The 21,279-nt window shown below is 33.6% G+C and overlaps 1 protein-coding gene across 2 annotated transcripts; it reads left to right on the forward strand.

Annotated features, from left to right (window-relative positions):
* The first annotated feature begins 2,800 nt into the window (after positions 1-2,800).
* LOC107630223 (putative aminotransferase TAT2) lies at positions 2,801-20,614 on the forward strand. 2 transcript variants are annotated; one of them, XM_016333305.3, is made up of 8 exons: positions 2,801-3,067; positions 16,873-17,278; positions 17,922-18,261; positions 18,422-18,640; positions 18,853-18,912; positions 19,519-19,674; positions 19,785-19,878; positions 20,240-20,614. In XM_016333305.3, exons 2-8 carry the CDS (start codon positions 16,992-16,994, stop codon positions 20,368-20,370), a joined length of 1,287 nt encoding a protein of 428 aa, XP_016188791.1. In that variant the 5' UTR covers positions 2,801-3,067; positions 16,873-16,991; the 3' UTR covers positions 20,371-20,614. The 2 variants fall into 2 exon arrangements, with proteins under 2 accessions (XP_016188791.1, XP_016188792.1); XM_016333306.3 differs by having other exon boundaries at positions 2,804-3,067; positions 16,911-17,278.
* Positions 20,615-21,279: the final 665 nt, after the last annotated feature.

The following is a 21,279-nucleotide window of genomic DNA, read 5'->3' on the forward strand; positions in this document are numbered from 1 at the left end:
TGTTTGGGCGCCATTATTTTGTTAAAAAAAGATCTTTTTTCAATGAAAAAAGATCTTTTTTTATTTTTTAACGTGTTTGGTAAATTTCTAGTAGTAAAAGTAAAAGCACTAGTAAAATAAAAAAAAAGATCTTTTTTGAGAAGCTGTAATTTACATCTTTTTTTAAAAGATCTTTTTTCCTTAAAAAAAAGATGTTTTTCATGTAATAAATGAACAAAAAAGTACTTTTATACTGTTATACCCAAACATAATTGATAGATAAAAAGATCTTTTTACATGAGATATCCAAACATAAAATTACTTTTACTTTTCTATAAGATCTTTTAAAAAAAGATAACTCAAAAAAAGATCTTTTTTTAAAAGCTCACCCAAACAAGCCCTTTGACCTGGGTAAAGAATACATTATATTATCTCCAAATTGTGCATAAACAAAGAAAGAAGCATCTCAAACTCCGGTAAATCATATTTAAACGAGATCCAAACCTGTTCCTTTTGAGTTATTTTGAAAAAGGAACCAATTGACTTTGATTATCTAATTTGAACTACAATCGTACACTTTTAATGAAACAATTCAAAGATCGAAGAGGTTAAATAATATCTTTAGAAACAACTGAGGACGAGTTTAGGAATTTAATTCTACAGAAGACTGGCAAAATTATGAAGAGAAGGTGCCAAAATTATCAAGAGAAGAAAGAGTGCGATTAGAAAAAGGGTTTATATACTCTGTCATAACATAATTTTTGTAAACCTTTCTCCTTTTAGTGTTCCACGTTTTTTGGCACAGAAGAGGGCGCCTGAGTTAATCTGTGGGCCAGTTAATTATTGGCCAACTTGATTGTATCTAATTAAAAAAAAAACACTATTTGTATCTATAAATTTTAACGAATGCCAAAAAATATTTTCAAATTATCCCCACTCTTTATCTTTAATCTCAACTCCATCCCTAAACCAAAAAAAAAAAAAAAAAAGAGAAAAGGACAAATAGGTCCCTTACCTTTTGTCCTACGGACATTTTCGTCCCTGACCATTGAAAAATACTTTTAAGTCCCTGACCTTCACAAAACTTGGACGGATTAGTCCCTTACAGAGGCATTTGGACAGATCAGTCCCTGACGAAGACATTTGGACAGAGGGACTGATCTGTCCAAATTTTGTAAAGGTCAGGGACTTAAAAGTATTTTTCAATGGTCAGGGATGAAAATCTCCGCAGGACAAAAGGTTAGGGACTTATTTGTCCTTTTCTCAAAAAAAAATCTCAACTCCATCCTTCTCTCTTTATTCCCAAATTCTAAATTTTCACAATCTTCTATTGTCATCATCTTGACCACCTTCTCTCTTCTTTACTACTCCACCACTACCTCGCCATCATGACGACATCGATATCAACTACCTCAACAAATTCGTAGTTATATTCAAGCAGAATAAAAAGAAAGAAAGTAGAATTTAAACTCAAATATTAGAAAAGTGGAGTTTACAGTGGTTCTGGACAACTCTATTAATGACGATAGCGAACTCCAGAATAAACCAAAAAAATAATAAAACTAAAACAAATCAAGAAATAAGGAGCGAAAATCATAAACCAACATTAGAACAAAATCATAAACCAATAACCTAAAATAAATGTTGATCAGAGATGGAGATCAGCGATGAGGACACAACATAGAACATACTAACAAAGAGGAGATAAGAGGAGGCGACAAACCGACAACACCTTTTAATTCTGTGGGGATTTTGGACAGCTCCATCAGTGATGGTAGCGAACTCCAATGATGACAGCGAGCTCCAGCAATGACAATGATATCTTTTCTATTGTTATTAATTTGTCATCTTTATATCCCTCAGCAACCATCTTTCAGACGGCGAACCTTAACAGAATCGGCAATAGAATAGATTGACAACGGCGGAACAATTCTCTCTCTCTCTCCCTCCCTCCCCCCTCCTTTCGACTTTCTTTTTTTCTTTATTTCTTTTTCTCTTTTTACTTTCCCTAATTCTTTTCATTCTTTTCCTCGATACACCTCTCTTTCTTCCTTTCTTATTTTTTGATAGCGACAACTTATGTTTTGGTTTTTTTCTTTCTTCTTCTTCTCCTCTTTTTACCTTTCCTATTTCTTTTCATTCTTTTCTTTTCTTTTTGGATTGAGAGGTGCTGAGAGGTGTGTCTGTTTAACTTTAGGGTCAGGCATAGAAAATTAGGATAAATAAAAAAATGTGAAAATTTGAAATTTGGAGAAAAAGAAATAGTGGAAGAGTTGAGATTGAAGATAAAAAAATGAGGTAATTTACCTCATTTAAAAATTTTATTATAAAGGCAACAAAAATTTAAAATGTAGATATTTTTATCATTCGAAACCTATATTTTTTTATCAGTATTTACAAAATTTATGAGTACAAATAGTTATTTTAAAAAAAAAAACACTTAATCACTCAACATCTTTCTTTCTTTTTATTTTATTTTCAGAACTTCAAATTTTCCCTGACATATGCCCAATAAAATTATATAGGAGAAACTTTTGAATAAAAAGACAAAATAGAAGGCTTCGTGGCAACGTGCATCACATACATATCCCTTTAGGTTTAAAATGATAAGAATGATGAGTCCTCCAGCATGTAGCATGGATGGACAAAGTGTCGTAGAGTACACTTATTAGGTTGAAGATCATGCAATATCCTATCGTCCTTGTGCAATTGGTCACCATCATATGCATGGCAAATATGATAGGACAATGAATCACCAAACTTATCTGATTTTATTTAAGAGAAATTAAGATATATACCAATGGAATTTCCGTAATGTTATATCACTTATAACACTTTCTTTTTTATATGTTATATATTTATTTTATTAATAAACTTGTAAACAATTGGTGTTCATGTTCCGTGTCAGAACTTGGGACGTAACAACCCAACAATAAATAAATCGTGTAGGAGTAAGTGGGTGATGATGAAAACAAAAGTGATTTGCCAGAAACCATAGACCATATATAATTAATAGGGAATTCTCTCAAAAAGCACGTTGAAAGATATATCCCTTGCTCGGAATCTCCAGGCGCCTATATATAGCCAGGTACTGTTCTAAATGCGTATATTTTGCCACGGAAAAAATTAAGATGATATTATTATGAAAATTTTTCCCTCTATTTATAGACACAATATACTTCATCTATTTTGTTTTCTCTCATGTATTTTTCTTCTTCTATTTCATTTTTTTCTTTTATGCCCTATGTAATTCCATTTCTAGGCTGTATGTGTTTGGTTGGATATAAGAATGGATGAAATTTTTCATGAATTTTGTCTTTATTACCATTTTTTTTAATATAACACGAATAGAAGAAATATGAATTAGTAGGCAATATTACTATTATATTGTATCATAGAGACATTTTCTATTGTTTCTTTTTTTTTTTTTTTTTCCTTATAAGAAACAGACCTTTTAAGTTAAGTATGATAATACTTGTGAAAGGATAAATCGACAATGTTTATTTTTTAAAATTTTTTCCTTTTATCCCTTAACTTTTATTTGGTCGTTATTTTGTTAGGTGATTGCTGTTTAAAAAGGTTTTGGTTTCTAACAAAATCGTTTTGATATATTATCTAAAGAAATTACATTTTGCGTGTCCCACGAAGATACATGTAGGTACGTATGTATATTGTATAAGCCCAACTGGTCTAACTAGTCATATTATAATACCAACAAAGAGAAACAAAATTCTAAGTTTCTCATCGTTCGAGGTTACGTCTCATAGCTAATATCTGTCAGTCTGTCTTCTGTCACAAAGAGATCGTGTTCTACATTGTAACTTCCAAAAATCAAAACAGACAAAAAGGAGAAGGAAAAGGTGGTGCTAAAATACACATCATTTGATTAGGGACAAATTTTTGTTGTTATTGAACAAAAGTAACCTTAACTTTTTGTTTACCCGTGTTAGGATTTAGTTGAATTAGTCCCATATTGCTTAGGATAGTAAATGGAGTGGGTGGCCTAGGTTATAAATATGAGGCTAAGTTTTCTATTTGTTTTTGCACCAGTCAGAAACACTTTAAGCTTGTATCTGATTTTTCTTTTCTTCTGTACTCTTTGATTAGAGAGTGTTGTGAGGTGTAGTTAGATATTTGCTTTGAGAGAGTGTGGTTGTACTGGGGTGCCGGTGTTAGAGAGAAAGAAGTCTATGTGTTGTAACAATTTTCACATAGTGATATTCTCTGGTTGTCATTTGACAACGGCCGTGGTTTTTTCTCCGGTAATTGGAGTTTCCACGTTAAATTCTTGTGTTGTGATTGTGTCTATTTTATTTCTCTGTCAAAGGTATTTTCTCAAGGGGGAATGGTGTCTTATTCCCAACAAGTGGTATCAGAGCTTCGGTTCGGTGGGATTTATTCTTAGTATGGTCTGTGGTTGTAGCCTAATCTGACCTTCCACATCAGAAAAGAATTTTGTCCTATGGCTTGAGGTTGATCTTTGGTTGCTGTTGTTGTTGCTGGAAGGCAGTGTGACACTGTGAGAGTGCAGTTTGGAAAGGTTCTGGCTAAGGAAAGACCTGGTATTTAAGTGTGTCCATTGTGACCCACTTCTCTTTCCTGGGGACCCTTCCTAGTGCACGGTCTATAGTTGAGTTATACTATTTCAGTATACGGTTGCAACAATGTCAGGATATTCAAGTGCTGTGAAGCTTGAAATGGAGAAATTTGATGGAAGAATCAATTTTGGCTTGTGGCAAATACAAGTCAAGGATGTGTTGATACAATCAGGTTTGCACAAGGCGTTGAAGACAAGAAGTATCCTCATGGTATTGCAGCACTGCCATGGATAAGGATAAGTTGTGGCAATCGGGTCCACAATTGCACACGGGTATTGGTTGGCGTTGAGATGCAAGGTGTGTGGCGGAGTTAGGTCGATGGCTGAAGAACTTCCAGGAAAAGCCAATTTGGAAGTTGCACCATGAATTTTCAACAAGGTTTCGATCTGTACCAAGGCGAAATGCTTGGAGTGGTCTAATTCCAAGTGAATATACTTTCATGGTGGAGTATGATAGTTCTCTGAACTATGATTGTCGGTATAGACAATGGCAGCAAAGAATTGTCGGTGTTGACAATGGAAGCTGAAGATGTGTGACTATTTCAATCAAGGTGGAGATTGTAAGGATTTGGTTGAATTAGTCCCACATTGCTTAGGATAGCAAATGGAGTGGGTGGCCTAGGCTATAAATATGAGGCTAAGTTCTCTATTTGTTTTTGCACCAGTCAGAAACACTTTAAGCTTGTATCTGATTTTTCTTTTCTTCTGTACTCTTTGATTAGAGAGTGTTGTGAGGTATAGTTAGATATTTGCTTTGAGAGAGTGTGGTTGTACTGGGGTGCCGGTGTTAGAGAGAAAGAAGTTTATGTGTTGTAACAATTTTCACATAGTGATATTCTCTGGTTGTCATTTGACAACGGCCGTGATTTTTTCTCCGGTAATTGGAGTTTTCACGTTAAATTCTTGTGTTGTGATTGTGTCTATTTTATTTCTCTGTCAAAGGTATTTTCTCAAGGGGGAATGGTGTCTTATTCCCAACAACTCGGGCTTAAAACTTTAGGAGAAATAAATAATATTTTTGGTTATGTGTTCTTAATTAGGAGTGGTAATGGATAGCGTAAGATTTTGATCCAATTCTAATTCTATCCGTGAGTTGAGAATATCTCAACTTTAATTCTACCCGTTCTTAATCTGCGGATATTCGAGGGTTATCAAAAAAATACAATATTATTATATAATTTAATGATAATTTAAAATAGAATTGATTTTTATATAAAAAATATATTAAATTATTAATTAATGATCTTTTTTTAGTGGTTAAAGATCTTTTATATTTAATAATAGATCTTTGGTTCAACATCCACTTGAAACATATTTTTATATAAATATATAACATATACATATATAGGGTGCGGGTTGGTCGAGTAGAATTGAGGCTCAACCTACACTCTACCCGTCCCGCACGAAAATCCTACCCGCACCCTATTCGCAGCAGATCGGGTTGGCAACCCTACTCGATGGTCGCAGAATTTCGAATACCACAACTGAACTGACAAGTGCACCGGTTCGTACTAAGTAATACCTCAGGTGAGTAAGAGTCGATCCCACGAGGATTGATGAACTGAGCAACAATGGTCGAATGACTCACTTAATCAGACCAGCAGAAAGTGATGTTTTGGGGTTCAAAAGCATTAAACAGTAATTCAAAGAATAGAGAACGCAAACAGTGAGAATTGTGTGAACTATATGTGATAAAGCAGTTAAGGTATCGGAGATGTTTATTTTTCTAGGTTAAGTTTTCTTACCAACTAATTTAATCATGCAAGATTCATTTCATAGCAAACTGTCAGTGACTAAACCCTATTGTCTTAGTAATTTAGTCCCCTCTAACCTAGTTAATCGCCAATATATATATTGGTCGCTTAATTTCAATTAGAGGGTTAAGTTCTATTCTAATTTAAAGCCACAAAAATCCTAATTACCCAAATATAAAAGGATTATAAGTCACGTATCCCGTTAAGTCCAAATAATTAGCAATCTAGGAGAAATTTACTTTCAAACTGTTGTTCAAGTGAGATAACTCTTTCAAGAATCACAAGAATACATATAGAATAAGGGTTACTCTTCCTATCTACCCAGATTCATAAAATAAAGAACGAAAGTAATCCTTGAAACTGAATCAATACATTAATTAAAATAGAACAGTAATAGTCTTAATTAATCCATAGAAATAAATAGAGTTCCTAACATTAACCAAAGAGATTTAGTGGCTTATGCTTCAGAGAGAAAACTAGATTTTTGAAAATGTGAAAGTGTGAAAGTGAGAAGATGATCCCTCAAAGGGTGAATCTTTTCCTTTTTATATCTAACCTAATTTAATTTCAAACTAAAATAAAATAAAATAGAGTAATTAAAAGTTAAATCCAATTAAAGATGCTCTTTCAATGAGGTGTGAATTCAGATTGCTGGCTGGCATTTAGCACCCCTGTGAGCAGAAGGCTCTCCTTTGCTGTTGAGTTGCTGGCACTAAACGCCTAGTGGATAGCTTCCAAATTTTCTATTTTCTTGCATAAAATTCTGTCAAACTGATCTGAACTTCATCTAAAATAATTAAAATACCAAAACAACTCAAAGTAGCATCTAAAGAGATTTAAAACATTAGAATTAAATTAAAACTCAACAAATTTTAACTTAAAATAGATAAAAAATAAAAAAATACTTACACATTACTCGACCAAATTGGATCAAATTAAATTCTTGCGGATAAGGTGCATATTACCACCCCTATTCTTAACGGGATAGGCTATGGAGTGTGCATGTATTTAGGCCCAAAGAAAAATATATCACCATAATTTATAATTATTTTTTATAGATGAATAGTCTAGATTTTACATAAATCACCCAAAGAAAGAACGGCGACTACGCTCAGATATATTATGGCATACGTTTTATTATTTTATAATAAAATATTTTGTGATTGAACCAATAGTAGCTTGCGAATAGAAACCCTAGCAGAGAGAGAGTACGTACTCCGTACTCAAAGAGAATGAGAGAAGGAGAGAGCGGGGCGAGCGGTTGAAGGTGAAAGACGGTGAGAAAGATGGCCATGCCATCGGAAGAGATAAGGGGGAGAGCGTGGGAGGGTGTGTATCCGGTGTTAAGAGGGTTCTTCTCGAGAGGGTTTAGAAAAGCCATTTAAGGTCTCTTTTAGAAATAAGGTCATTAGTGCAGAAAAGTCTAAGGTCTTTGCATTAGTAGGGTCTTTATCTGAGGATGGTATCGCGACGGTGACAAGTAAGCAGGGTGATTCTCGTCCACCAAGTGTCAGTTTTACTAAGGAGGCAAAGAGTTGTCTGGCTAAACCTTATAAGGAAGCCATCGTGATCAAGGTGCTAGATAAGCATTATGGCTACACGGCTCTTATGCATAAGCTTCGGATAATATGGCGCATCAAAGGAGGGTTTGATTTGTTGGATGTGGGATTTGGATATTTTTTTGTTAAATTTGATATGGCTGTGGATCGTGAGAAAGTCATTCTTGGTGGTCCGTGATTGATAGACAGTCACTATGTTGCAGTAAAGCCATGGGACGTAGATTTTAGGCCATGCGAAAAATCCTTCGAATCAACGCTAGTATGGATTCGAGTCTCGGGACTTCCAATCTGGTGTTAGCAGGAACAAGCAATGTTGCAAATTGCTTCTGCAACAGGAGTTCCGGTGAAAGTAGACTTGGCCACTAAGCTTGCAGAAAGAGGAAAATATGCCCGAGCTTGTGTTCAAATTAATCATGGGTTGCCTGTAATCAAACATATTATAGTGGAGGGTATGACTCATGAAGTGGAGTACGAGAGTTTACAGCTGATTTATTCTACTTGTGCACGGTATGGGCATGATAAATCATTGTGCAGGGAGAAGGAGTCCTTGGAAGGAAACGGTGATTCTTTTGGTGATGATGAAAAAAATAATGAAGTCCCGACACTAGTGTCACACAACAATCATGAGATTCAAAAAGAGGCTGAATTGAAAGCTCGCGATTTGGGTGAGAATTCTCATAATTCGGGTGAGAAATTAGGAGTTGTTAAAGGAAAGGATGCAGTTACAGAATCATTGGCTGCTCACGTACCTGACGGTCATGTTAATGAGGCATGCATGAATGATGAAGAGGACTGGCAACAAGTGCTGCGTAAGAAAAAATTCACAATGGGTCAACCATCAGGTTTGAAGGACTAAGATGGAAAGCAGCACAAGTATGGTTCGAGAAGGATTTCAAGGCCCAATTTGCATGGTGATGGAGGCAAATCAATTGGCATTACGATGGGGAAGCGAGGAAAACATGAAATTGCGCCATTTCCATCGCGTAGAACTCCTGCACGTCATGGAATTTCTCTACAGAAGCATCCGCGGCCTTCCTCCCTGCAGAACTCGCCAGTTGATAAAAATGGTGGCGCAACGGAGGAAACCTTAGTAGATGGAAGCATGGTAGGTGCAGCATTAGGGGGTCCAAAGGTTGCAATTAATGAGGATCAAAGTGTGCCAGTACCGCAAGACAAACCACCTATTGAGGTTGGTGATTCTATTTAGAGTTTAGGTTCTTATATATTCTGTCCCTATTATTTATGGATACTTTAAATATGATTGTTTGGAATATTAGGGGTGCTTCTAATAAGTTAGTCCGGGTGCATTGTAAGGAACTTGTTAGGAAATTTAGACCTGTTTTCTTTATTGTGGTTGAAACTCACTCCCCTTTTCAGCATTTAAAATTGTTTTGGGAAAGGTTGGGGTATCACTCTGTTGGTATAGAGGAAGCAGATGGGCATAAGGGGGGTATTTGGTTTCTATCCTCTATGAAGGGTGTTTGTTGTAAGTTCATTGATGCTTTTGATCAGGGTGTTACTGTTGAGGTTCAATCTGATAATTTAGTTTGGAGGTGTAGTGGTATTTATTGTAGTCCTCAATTTAATAAAAGAGTTCTCCTTTGGGATTATCTTGTTGCACAATCCATGGTATTTCAAAGACCTTGGATTGTTCTTGGTGATTTTAATGAAGTCAAATTTTCTCATGAATCTAAGGGTTGTCAATTTTCTCATCAAAGAGCAGACATATTTGTTACTTCATTAGGAGATAGTGGTTTGTTTGATCTGAAGACTATTGGGAGGCGGTTTTCTTGGTACAGGAGGGTGAAAAATTATGTTGACGTGGCAAAAAAGCTTGACCGAGTCTGTATAAATAGTAGTTGGTTATCTATTTTTCCAGAGACTTATGCAGAAATTTTAAATAGGCTTCAGTCTTATCATTGTCCTATTCTGGTGCGTTGTAAAAGTCGTCCTCAGCCTAAAGGGAATTGACCTTTCTATTTTGTTGCTGCTTGGGCTACTCATCCGGGTATAGGAATATTGTGAATCAGTCATGGTGGTCTGGTAATAGAGGAATTCATGGCAAGCTTTCAGAAGTATAGAAGAAGTCACTACAGTTTAACTCGAAGGTATTTGGTAACATTTTTGTTAAGAAATGTGAATTAGAGCAGCAGATTAATTATTTACAAAAGCGTTTGGAAGTGGTGGATAGCATTTATTTGCGTCAGAAAGAGCAACAGTTGCTTGATGATTATAATAATACTCTAGTGCAAGAAGAGCTCCTATGGTTCCAAAAGTCCAGAGAGCAGTGGGTAAGATTTGGGGATAGGAATACAAGATTTTTTCATATTCAAACTCTTGTGCAAAGGAAGCATAATAAAATTCATGGCCTTTTTCTCAAGGATGGAGTGTGGGAAACTGATCCAGAGGTTCTGAGTTAAGAAGTAGAGTCTTTCTATAAAAACTTATTCTGTCATTTGGATGATGTTGATTTGGGTTGCATTGGTGATGTGCCTCTTCCTTCTCTGAATGAGGAAGCTTGCAATAATCTTACGGCACCAGTTACTATGGAGGAGGTTAGGACATCTGTTTTTCACATGAACTCCTTTAAAGCTCTGGGTCCTGATGGGTTTCAAGCTTTCTTCTTCAAATAATATTGGGAGATCATTGGTCTTGATGTTTGGAAGATGGTTAAGCAGGCATTCTCCGGTGTTACTCTTGATCCGAGAATGATGGAGACTTTACTGGTTCTTATTCCAAAGGTTGAATCACCGGTATCTATGAAAGATTTCAGGCCAATTAGTCTCTGCAATGTAGTTTACAAGATCATCATGAAGGTCCTTGTTAATAGGCTCCGTCCTCATCTTGCGGAGATTGTTGGCCCGCTTCAAGGAGGATTTATTCCGGGACGAGAAACTCCTGACAACATCATTATTGCTCAAGAAGTCCTGCACTTTATGAAGAAGACTAAATCAAAGAAAGACACACTGGCCTTTAAGATTGATCTAGAGAAAGCTTATGACAAAGTTGACTGGAGGTTTTTAGCTCATACCCTTAAGAGCTTTGGTTTTCCTATTCCTACAATTAATTTGATTATGAATTGTGTCACTGCTTCCTCCTTATCTATTATTTGGAATGGGAATCGTCTGAATGGCTTTACTCCTAGCCGGGGTCTTAGACAAGGAGACCCTATGTCACCCTATCTTTTTGTATTGTGTATGGAGCGATTGGCATGCTTTATTAGTCATCAGGTTGATTTGGGCTTGTGGGAGCCGGTTGCCGTTTCTAGAGGGGGACCAAGAATATCCCACTTAATGTTTGCGGATGACTTGCTTCTATTCTGTAAAGCTACAAAGAGATAAGTGTAAAATGTGATGTTGGTTTTAGAGACTTTTTGCAAAGCATCTGGGATGAAGATTAATGTGGAGAAGTCTAAAGCACTTTACTCCAAGAATGTCTCTGCAACAAGGAAAGATGTTTTCACTGGGTATCCTCTATCAGATTTGTCCAGGACTTGGGCAAGTATCTTAGGGTTACCCTTAGACATTCTAGGGTGACCCGTTCAGCTTTCAATGGTGTCCTGGATAAGATTCAAAGTAGACTAGAGTAAAGTATCGTTTTTGTCTCCAACGTTTGGGGTAAGTTCTATTTGTGTCCCTAACATTTAAATCGTCCTATTTGTATCCTTAACGTTTATAAAAGTGATTCAATGTTATCCTACTATCAATTATACTAACAAATTAGATTATATTTTTCAATTATTCTTATTTGGATGTATTCATTCTCAATTAGGTCTCACTTGAATGTGTTCGATTTTAATATTATACCCACTATTTGTGTTTAGATTTAATTATGTCCCTAGAAAAGTGAATTATGTAAATGTTGTAGGAATTAGTTTCAACATTTGATGAGCTATTTTTCGGAGTAGATCATCGATTCTATCCCAAATATTTGTATTCTAACTTCAAGAAGTGATTTTTAAAACTCAAACTAAAGCGCTCATGGTGTGTAATTGACGGCAGGATAACATTGAATCACTTTTACAAACGTTAGGGATACAAATAGGACGATTTAAACGTTAGGGACACAAATAGAATTTACCCCAAACGTTGGGGACAAAAACGATAATTTACTCAAGTAGACTATCAAGCTGGAAAGGGAGTTTACTCAATCGGGCTGGTAGACTCTACTTGGTTAATTCTGTTGTAGCCGCTATTCCCACGTACCAGATGCAGGTCTCTATTTTTTCCAAAGGAATCATTAGTAAATTGGAGTCTATGATGAGGAATTTTCTTTGGAAAGGACAAGTTGATAGAAGAGGATTAAATCTTGTTAGTTGGAAGGTACTGGTTACTCCAAAAAAATATGGAGATTTGGGGATTAGAGATCCTTATTGTGTGAATATTGCTCTTCTTGGGAAGCTAATTTGGACTTTTTTCCAGCAGCCAAACAAGTTATGGGTCCAATTGTTGGATGCCAAATACCGATCATCTCTGTTGCCCTAAGAATAAGGGCTCTCCCATTTGGAGGAGTCTTTGCAAGGCTTGGGAAGTGTTGAAGGATGGGTTTGCTTGGTGTATTGGGAATTTGAACCAGAATTTTTGGTTTTCTAGCTGGAGGAGAGAATGACGGTTATCTAACGAGATGGATTATGTTCACATTTCTGATTCGAATCTCTGGATACAGGATATTTGGTCATTTAGTAGGTGGCATTTGGATACTCTTTATTCTCCTTTATCTCAAAATCTAAAAGGTAATATTCTCTCTTACAATCCAGATGTGCAAGCAGGTCCGGAAGCGGGTTGGTATTGGTTTGGGTCTGCTGCCAAAGTCTATGACTCACGCAATGGTTACTTGTGGTTGTGTAAGAAGCTTTTTGGTTGGGAGGAGCGGGAGAATTGGCTTTGGCTTTGGCGTCAGCTTGTTTCGGAAAAGCACAAGTTTTTGACTTGGTTGTGTCTTAAGGAGGCTCTTCCTACTGCAAGTTTTCACTTTATAAGAGGGATGTCGTCATCGGATAGGTGCCCAAGATGTCTTTCTAACCAGGAATCGATTTTATATTGTATTCGGAATTACCCAGAAGCTCAGCTTGTATGGCATAGGTTGGATATTTCTTGTCATCCTTTGGATTTGAAGAACTAGTTCTTGTATTGTAGCAGAGAGCATCCGTTCAAGTTCTTTTCGGGACTTTGGTGGATATGGCGAACAAGGAATAATGACATCTTTAATCCTCATGAAACTTGGCCTCCGGAAAAAGTGATTTGTGTGGCATTAACTTCAGAAAAGGAGCTTAGGAATATTTTTGAATTACAACGTATGTCCCTTCTCTCTACTCTAAATGGTTTTTGGAATCCTCCATCCATTGGTACTTTTAAGATTAATTGTGATGCTAGTTATCTTGGTTTGGGTGATAGTGTTGGTTTTGCTTGTGTTATTAGAGATTGTAATGGGAGTTGGCAAATGGGGTGTTTGGGAATGATTGAGAGTAATAGTATTCTTCAAGGGGAATTGTTTGCTATTTGGAGAGGATATCTCTTAGCTTGGGATATGGGTCAATGAGATGTTATTTATGAGACGGATTGTGTGGAAGCATTTAATCTTGTTACTAATCACTAAGATGGTTTTGGGTTTATTGATCATTGGTGCACAAAATAAGAAATATCATGCATTAGAATTGGCGTGTTGACTTTCGTTTGATTATGAGAGATGCAAATACGGTGGCAGATACTATGGCAAAGATGCCGATGAAGTTACAACTTTCTCATGTAGAGCTTCCTTCACCTTGGGAGGAGTTTAAAAGTAGTCTTAAAAAGAACTGTCCCTCTATTTAAGCAGATCCTTTATTTTATTTTTCTTTGTTTAATTTATTTCAGTCACCAAAATAAAAATAATAAAATATTTTGTGAAAGAATGTATATTTTGTAACACTAACGTTTGCCAAAACCAAAAAAGAAGAAAATATATTTATGCAAGTAACACAATTATTACTTCATCCAAACTAAAAATGTTTAAAGTGAACAAAATTTAATTGAAACATAAATTTTCATGTATTTGAAATTCGCTAAATTTTAAAATACTTTATTCAAATGTACCTTAAAAGTAATGTAATTGATTTTTTTATTACAAAATCTCTTAAAATTAAACATGAAATCATAATAATAACACGTTTTACTTTCTAAAATCACACAAAATAAGGAACACAGAAATCTTATCTATTTGTACTGACTTATGTTAGTACATAGTACCAACTAATTGGATCCACTAATAATATATTTTAGTTTTAAGCTTGAAAATATTATTTATTTGCTTATTGCAGTCAAACTTTACCAAGATGTTGATAAATATTATTTTAATTATATCAAACTTCAAACTAATTTTCTATCTTTCAATTAATTTTATAATTTGTTCTATTTTTAATTATGAATGTCATAACTGTCAGCAAAATATATTTTTGAGTGAGTAACTGATTTAATTTATAATAAGAAAAAAATATTTAAAACCATTTTCAATCTCTTAATTAAAACATAAAATATTTACTGGAAATGGAAAATACATATTTTTTTTTTCAAATCAAATCCTCACACATGCATTGCATCTACGCGTCCGCTATAATCAACTTGCGAAATCAGAGATTGTCCAGGATAAACGAATCAAAGGATATATGCAAGTGTTTTTGTTATTTTCAATAATCTTACTTGAACTGGGTCGTGCAAGTTGATTTTTCTCATGCATTACGGAATCGTAGTGTGCAATTCTTAGCCACGTACGCAACACGATGAACAATAACACACCTTCAAGGACGGAACATCTCTGGTTTTAGTTTAATTTTATGTTAAATTTTGTAAAATATCATATAAATATTTATAGAATCATAATATCATACAAAAATAATTTAAAATTTAATGTAAATTTTATCATTTTAATATTTGATCTCAATTCAATTTAAATTTTATATTATTTTTAATTATTTTAAATATTTTAAATTAAATTATAAAAAATTAATTAAAATAAAAATTATAAAATTACTCAATTAATAATTATATACTATATTTAAAACATATTACACATTAATAAAAACAAACTTTAAAATATTTTTTAATTATTATTTAATTAAGCATAACAATATTAAAAAAATACATTACATGTTTGAGATATTATATATTTTGGCTCATTGAATTTGAAAAAAAAAAGATTACAATGAAAAAATTAAAATTTTATAGACATGAAAATTGAGAATTTTGTGCATTTGGATTCAAAGAAAATTAAAACTTTGTAAATTTTTGAAAAAAAAATTTACGTTAAATTGGTTTAAATTTATTTTTCTATCAAATTGATAACATAAAAATAGAGTAATAGACAATAGTATACAGGAGTACAAATAAGTCTATCTTATTTAGTTTGATTGAAATTTTGTCATCACCATGTGAGTTAAACCCATTTTACTTCTTAAAATTGATGATTTGTACTGATTTAGTTTTTAATTTTTTAATTATTATAATTTGATCTCTTAAATTTAAAAAAGTAATATAGTCTTTCATGTATTTTCTGTCACCGAAATTTAATGTCATGATGTGATTCAAATATTGCTACGCTGAACATATTAAAATGACGTCATACGTATTTTCGTATTAAAGAAGGCATTAAATGACATTGTGAAAGATTTGAACAATCTTGTCATAATAACCAAGTTTCTTGTCATAACCCTCAAATGATGGCGTTTAATCATTAATGCCTTCTTTAGTGCCAAAACTCGTACGACATTATTTTAATATGTTTAGCATGGCAAGGTAGTTTGAGCTACGTCACTAACAGCGTTAAGCTTTGCTGACGAAAAATACATGAGCAACTACGTTGATATACTTTATTGAATTTGGGAGACTAAATTGTAGCAATTGAAAAGTCAATGACTAAATCATTGTAACTCGCTAATCTCAAGGACCAAAGTGAGGTTTAACTTCTCCATTGTAATAACAACGTTTAAATGTTCATTTAATGGGTCATATAAGTGGCAATATTTAATTGGTCTTTTTTTAAAATAATAAGGAGCAAATAACGTATTTATTTTATCCGAATTTTTGTGACAATATTTGAATAAATATTTAAAAAATATACAAAAAATTTAGAGTAAAATTTGATCTCTAAATTTTTTTATTTTTTAAAATAATGCGGTCATTCACAATAAAATCTTTTTTTTTAAAAAAATTAACTTAATATAAAATTATTAAAATTTAAGAGTAAAAAATCTTTTTTTAGTATGTTTGTAAAAAATTATATAAAAATTTAATTTTTAAAATTTTTTGATATATATTTAATATTTAATTTTTTTATTACATTTTAAATACGTTCAAAACCTTATTTGTCGTTAACATCTTTTAGAATTATTTTATTATGAGCGTAAATTTTTAGATATTATTTAATAGTTAATTCTAAAAATATGCCAAAAATTTTTGCAATAAATTCAGAAATTTTTTTATGACAAACACAAATTTTATCACCTTAAATACACAATTTTTTAAAGAGGAGTTAAGAAGTAAAACACTTATCATGATCGTGAATTTAATTTTAGATGGTAGAAAATTCGTTTGACATATAGTATTTAAATTAGAGAAATTTTAGGGGTTAGTACTTTTGTTAAAATTTGGTCAGTATTTAACCAATAAAAGAAAGATGAGTAATTTCATATTATTAGATATAATTTTATATCATTAAAAATATTAATGATAATTAATTAATAGATACAAAATATAAAATTGACTGGCTTCTAACACTCCTCATTCAATTATTCATAATTCTTTTATCTTCTCGTAGGACAACCGTTATTTTTTTATATCTCTCAGTTTAACAGATTAAAGATTAATTTGTTGTAAATTTAACTTCTATTTAAGAATCTATATTATTGGCCAATAAAGTACTGTAGGTGTGTATGCATAATATTATACAATTTGATATAGAGTGTAAATTTATAATTTGATATATTTCTTTAATTTTTTAAATAAATAAATAGGGGGTCCATAATTTTCTCTATAAACGTGCGTCTGGCAGAGTCTCCACGCTCCCAAGAAGGCAGCGGTAAGTGGTTACACTCACACATCAGAGACCACAAAAAGAAAGAGACAGATAGCCATGGAAAATGGTGGTAATGGTAATGGTGTTGCAGCTGTGAACTATGAATCAAAGGCAACTTCAACTATCACCATAAAGGGTATTCTGAGCCTTCTAATGCAAAGCATTGATGATGAGAAAAACGATGCTGAGAATAATAAGAGAGTGATTTCTCTTGGCATGGGTGACCCAACACTGTATTCATGTTTTCACACCACAAATGTCTCTGAAGAAGCTGTTGCTGACACCCTTCTCTCTCACAAGTTTCATGGCTATGCTCCCACTGCTGGCCTCCCTCAGACCAGGCAGTGAGTACTCTTAACCTTCCCCCTTTGCATTCTCCTCAATTCTCAATTATCACCTACTTCGATGCGTCTCTTTCTCATTAATTAATCTAGTGGATTTTCCTATTGTTTGATTATTTATATTAAAGATTTGAATTGTCTTTATTAAAAAAAGGGAAAGAAAATATTAGTTAATTGTTGCTTTTTGGTGCCTTGGTGGTAGGGAAGACCAGTTCCCTGTCTTTTCTCTTTTATCTATTTATTTAGGTTTTTTTAGATACGTGGGAATATTCATATAGAGATATATTTATTTTACTCCGTCAATCCATTTTAAAATTCAGTTAATGCTAAATTCAGTTTTGCAAGTAAAGTTTCTCGCTCGGTTTCTTGCGGTTGGGTTTTCCTAACTAGCTTCAATGGTTGTTATTTTAAGTTCCTATGAAACTTTGTGATTGTGTAACTAAGAAAAAGGCATCATAGATTCTGAATCCTATCCTAAAATTCCAATCGTACTTTCATGCAATTGGTAAGATTTACTTGGGATTTGTGTCTTTCGGAAGAAAGACTCATTGATAAAATGTAAATCTCTTCTAAGGAACCTTTTTTTTTTTTCGAAAATAATATTCTGGTAAAACTGGTCTAAAAGTTGCTTGAATCTTTATGACAGAGAAATTGCTGAGTATCTGTCACGTGATCTCCCTTACCAGCTATCTTCAGATGATGTTTTCATCACGTGCGGGTGCACGCAGGCCATCGATGTCTCGGTGGCGATGCTTGCACGCCCCGGTGCAAACATCCTGCTGCCGAGACCAGGCTTCCCAATATACGAACTCTGTGCCGCATTTAGACAAGTTGAAGTGAGGCACTATGATCTGCTTCCTGAAAAAGGCTGGGAGGTTGATCTTGATGCCATCGAGGCACTTGCGGATCAGAACACTGTTGCATTGGTGATCATAAACCCAGGAAATCCCTGTGGAAATGTGTACACTTATGATCACTTGGAGAAGGTTAGTTAAATAAAGCACAAGTTTGTTGGTACTCACAAAGTATTTTATGCACACTGCTCCATATTTTGGTTGATATTTTAAGCATTAGCAAGAAAGATTAAAAAAACATGAAAAAAAAGACTGAAATTTGTTTTATGTTATGTCATTTATTGCAATTTAGATTGCGCAAACTGCGAAACGGATTGGAACAATTGTGATTGCTGATGAAGTTTATGGTCATCTTGCATTTGGGACCAACCCTTTTGTTCCAATGGGAGTTTTTGGGTTTACTGTTCCTGTTATCACTCTTGGGTCCTTGTCCAAGAGATGGATAGTACCTGGTTGGAGGCTTGGTTGGTTTGTGACAACTGATCCTAGTGCCACTTTCAAAAAACCCAAGGTTATATATTTGCCCTCTCTTAGCATTTTGGTATTTTTATATTGTTAATCAATTAATAATCTTGTCTATGTTTGACAGCTGTTTCTATATAATTTCTAATAGTGTTTTATTTGTTTATTTGTTCTATTCTTGTTTATTTACATTTGCCTCTCCGCTTTCTGTTTGTGCTGTGTTGTACAATTCTATATTCAAAATCCTTTTGTAATATACAGGTAGTTGAGCGCATTAAAAAGTATTTTGATCTTTTGGGAGGTCCGGCCACCTTCATTCAGGTTTTTACATTTTCCTCTGCATATTCTGTCCTCTTTTGATAGCAACAATGCTTGTAATTGGAGAATCAAAAATAGAAAGGGAAGAAACATGATGCTATAGCAGATTGTATTGTTACTAATATGATATCTATCCAACAAGACATTTAACACTGATACAGTCTGATGCAAATATCAGGATACAAAATGTTAGTTTTAACTTTTAATTTAACCAGTGTTACTCTTAGGATTTATTTGGCTTAACATCTAGGCTCATCTCACTTGTAATGGGTGCAACCCTTTTGTGCTAGATGCGGTTATGAAAAAGTATTAAGAAAAATAAAAGTGAAAGTTGTATCCTTACTAACCACGCAAGGTTCACCAACACCGGAAATTATTGGTTTTAGTTTAACTAGCATCACCCTTAAGATTTAATGAACTTAACAAGATCATGACGCCTGTAATGGGTGCAACTTCTTGCGCTAGATACAATTCTAGAAAACTATCAAGAAATAAGTTAAAATTTATAAGACATCATCCTGTTAATGCGTTGATTGTTAAAACTTCAATCATAATGATTTTATCTATTATTTCTTTTTTAGTTGATTGATGGTGCTTCTGGTTTGGCAGGCAGCTGTACCGCACATAATTAATAAAACTGAAGAGTCTTTCTTCAAGAAAACCATCGATAATTTGAGACTTACCTCGGATATATGCTGTAAAGAGATAGAAGAGATTCCATGCATTTTTTGCCCTCATAAACCAGAAGGGTCCATGGCTATGATGGTAAGAAGCTGAGAATGAAACTACAGTTGATACTATTTCTTTGAGAACAGCATGAGTGCTGTAGAGTCTTTTATACTTGTCTTTTAAAATGTATTTGTAATGAAATGCAGGTGAAACTAAACATTTCGCTTCTAGAAGATATTAGCAATGATATTGATTTTTGTTTCAAACTTGCAAAGGAGGAATCTGTTATCATTCTTCCAGGTACAATTGTGCAAAACAAGCTTTCATTTGGTATTTTGTGCATCTTCTATTATCCTTTTTCTTTTTGCAAAGCATGATTTTGCTTATAAGTTACTGTTATAGGAACAACTTAGACAATTCGGAAATTTATGTGCCTAACTAGATTATTTTTAGGGAGACTAAGACTGCAAAGCTAACATTTATTCCCTTTTTGACTTTTTGATATAACTAAAACTCTCAAATGATTTTAAATGTCCTCGATTTTCCCGAAAATTTCCAGCATGTTTTTTCAAATTATGTACAATTTCTTGCAGAAGCTTAGGTTTATGGATTCTTTTGCTGTTGAATTTCGTTAACAAACAAAGCTGGCATTTCTTTCCAGGAACTGCAGTCGGGCTAAAAGATTGGCTTCGCATTACTTTTGCCGCCGATCCATCGGCCCTTGTAGAAGGTTTGAAAAGGATCAAAGCTTTCTGCCAAAGGCATGCTAGAAAATGCTTGAAGCAATATTGAATCCAGAAAATAAAATGGCTACTAAAGATGTGGCCCTTGACCCTGTCTCCTGCAATAGAAAGTTAAACATTCTCATGTGTCCATATAGAAAATTACAGAATAGAGATTAATGTCATTGCATTGTATTTGATAGAAAAAGCATCAACAATTTAATTTGCCATTGCAACTTATATACAGTGGAGATCCTCATTGCAGTGTGGCATCATCTTTATCAAATAAAATATATTAATCTCATTGCAATGTATTTCAGTTTCTATACTATGCTATGGTGGACAGTTCATAACTTCCAATTTGGTCACAAATTTTTTCTACTTTTATCTTTATTGTAAGTCAAAATACAATAATACATGGAAATTATGAGAATTTATTTAAAAAAAAAAACTAGAATTTGTGAAAAGAAATTTAAAATGAAAGAGATAAGAAAATATTGCAAACAAATAAATAAACAAAAATGTTATAAGTAACACTCTAAAATAAAATATCTATTATTCTCTTTCAAACTAATAACTAAAATATCACTTATTTTAAAACTAATTATTTATATGCCACTTTTGGTCAGACATTTTTTTTCTCTCTCAAAATAATAAAATAGTGATATATTCTTAAATAGTCTAGATACCAAAAAAAAAAAAATAATAATAATAATAAATAGTCAGAAAGGTTTGCAGATGGGTATTTTTGCCTAAATAATTATATGATTGAAGTTTGGTTGATATCACTGAAGTTTGGTCTAATCTCATTTATTGGTGTAGATGTCAAAATTGTGGATAATAATGTGTGTAAACAGATTATCTGGCTGTCCAGCCTTATGTTAAACCCCCTCATGCCTTACAACATTGGACTGTTAAGAGATTCCAAGTTTCCAACATTTGCTTAAAGCCCTAAACCTCTTATGGTAGGCTATACCCA

Source organism: Arachis ipaensis, chromosome B3 (genome assembly GCF_059453495.1).
Source record: "Arachis ipaensis isolate K30076 ecotype BB chromosome B3, ASM5945349v1, whole genome shotgun sequence".
NCBI lineage: Eukaryota > Viridiplantae > Streptophyta > Magnoliopsida > Fabales > Fabaceae > Arachis > Arachis ipaensis.

What these genes read in the sequence shown, in the direction of transcription:
- LOC107630223 (XM_016333305.3), top strand. Translation starts at nt 16,992, where the DNA reads ATGGAAAATGGTGGTAATGGTAATGGTGTTGCAGCTGTGAACTATGAA. An exon ending in CCACTTTCAAAAAACCCAAG is followed by an intron (nt 18,641 to 18,852) that starts GTTATATATTTG and finishes TGTAATATACAG; the next exon opens with GTAGTTGAGCGCATTAAAAA. An exon ending in ATCTGTTATCATTCTTCCAG is followed by an intron (nt 19,879 to 20,239) that starts GTACAATTGTGC and finishes ATTTCTTTCCAG; the next exon opens with GAACTGCAGTCGGGCTAAAA.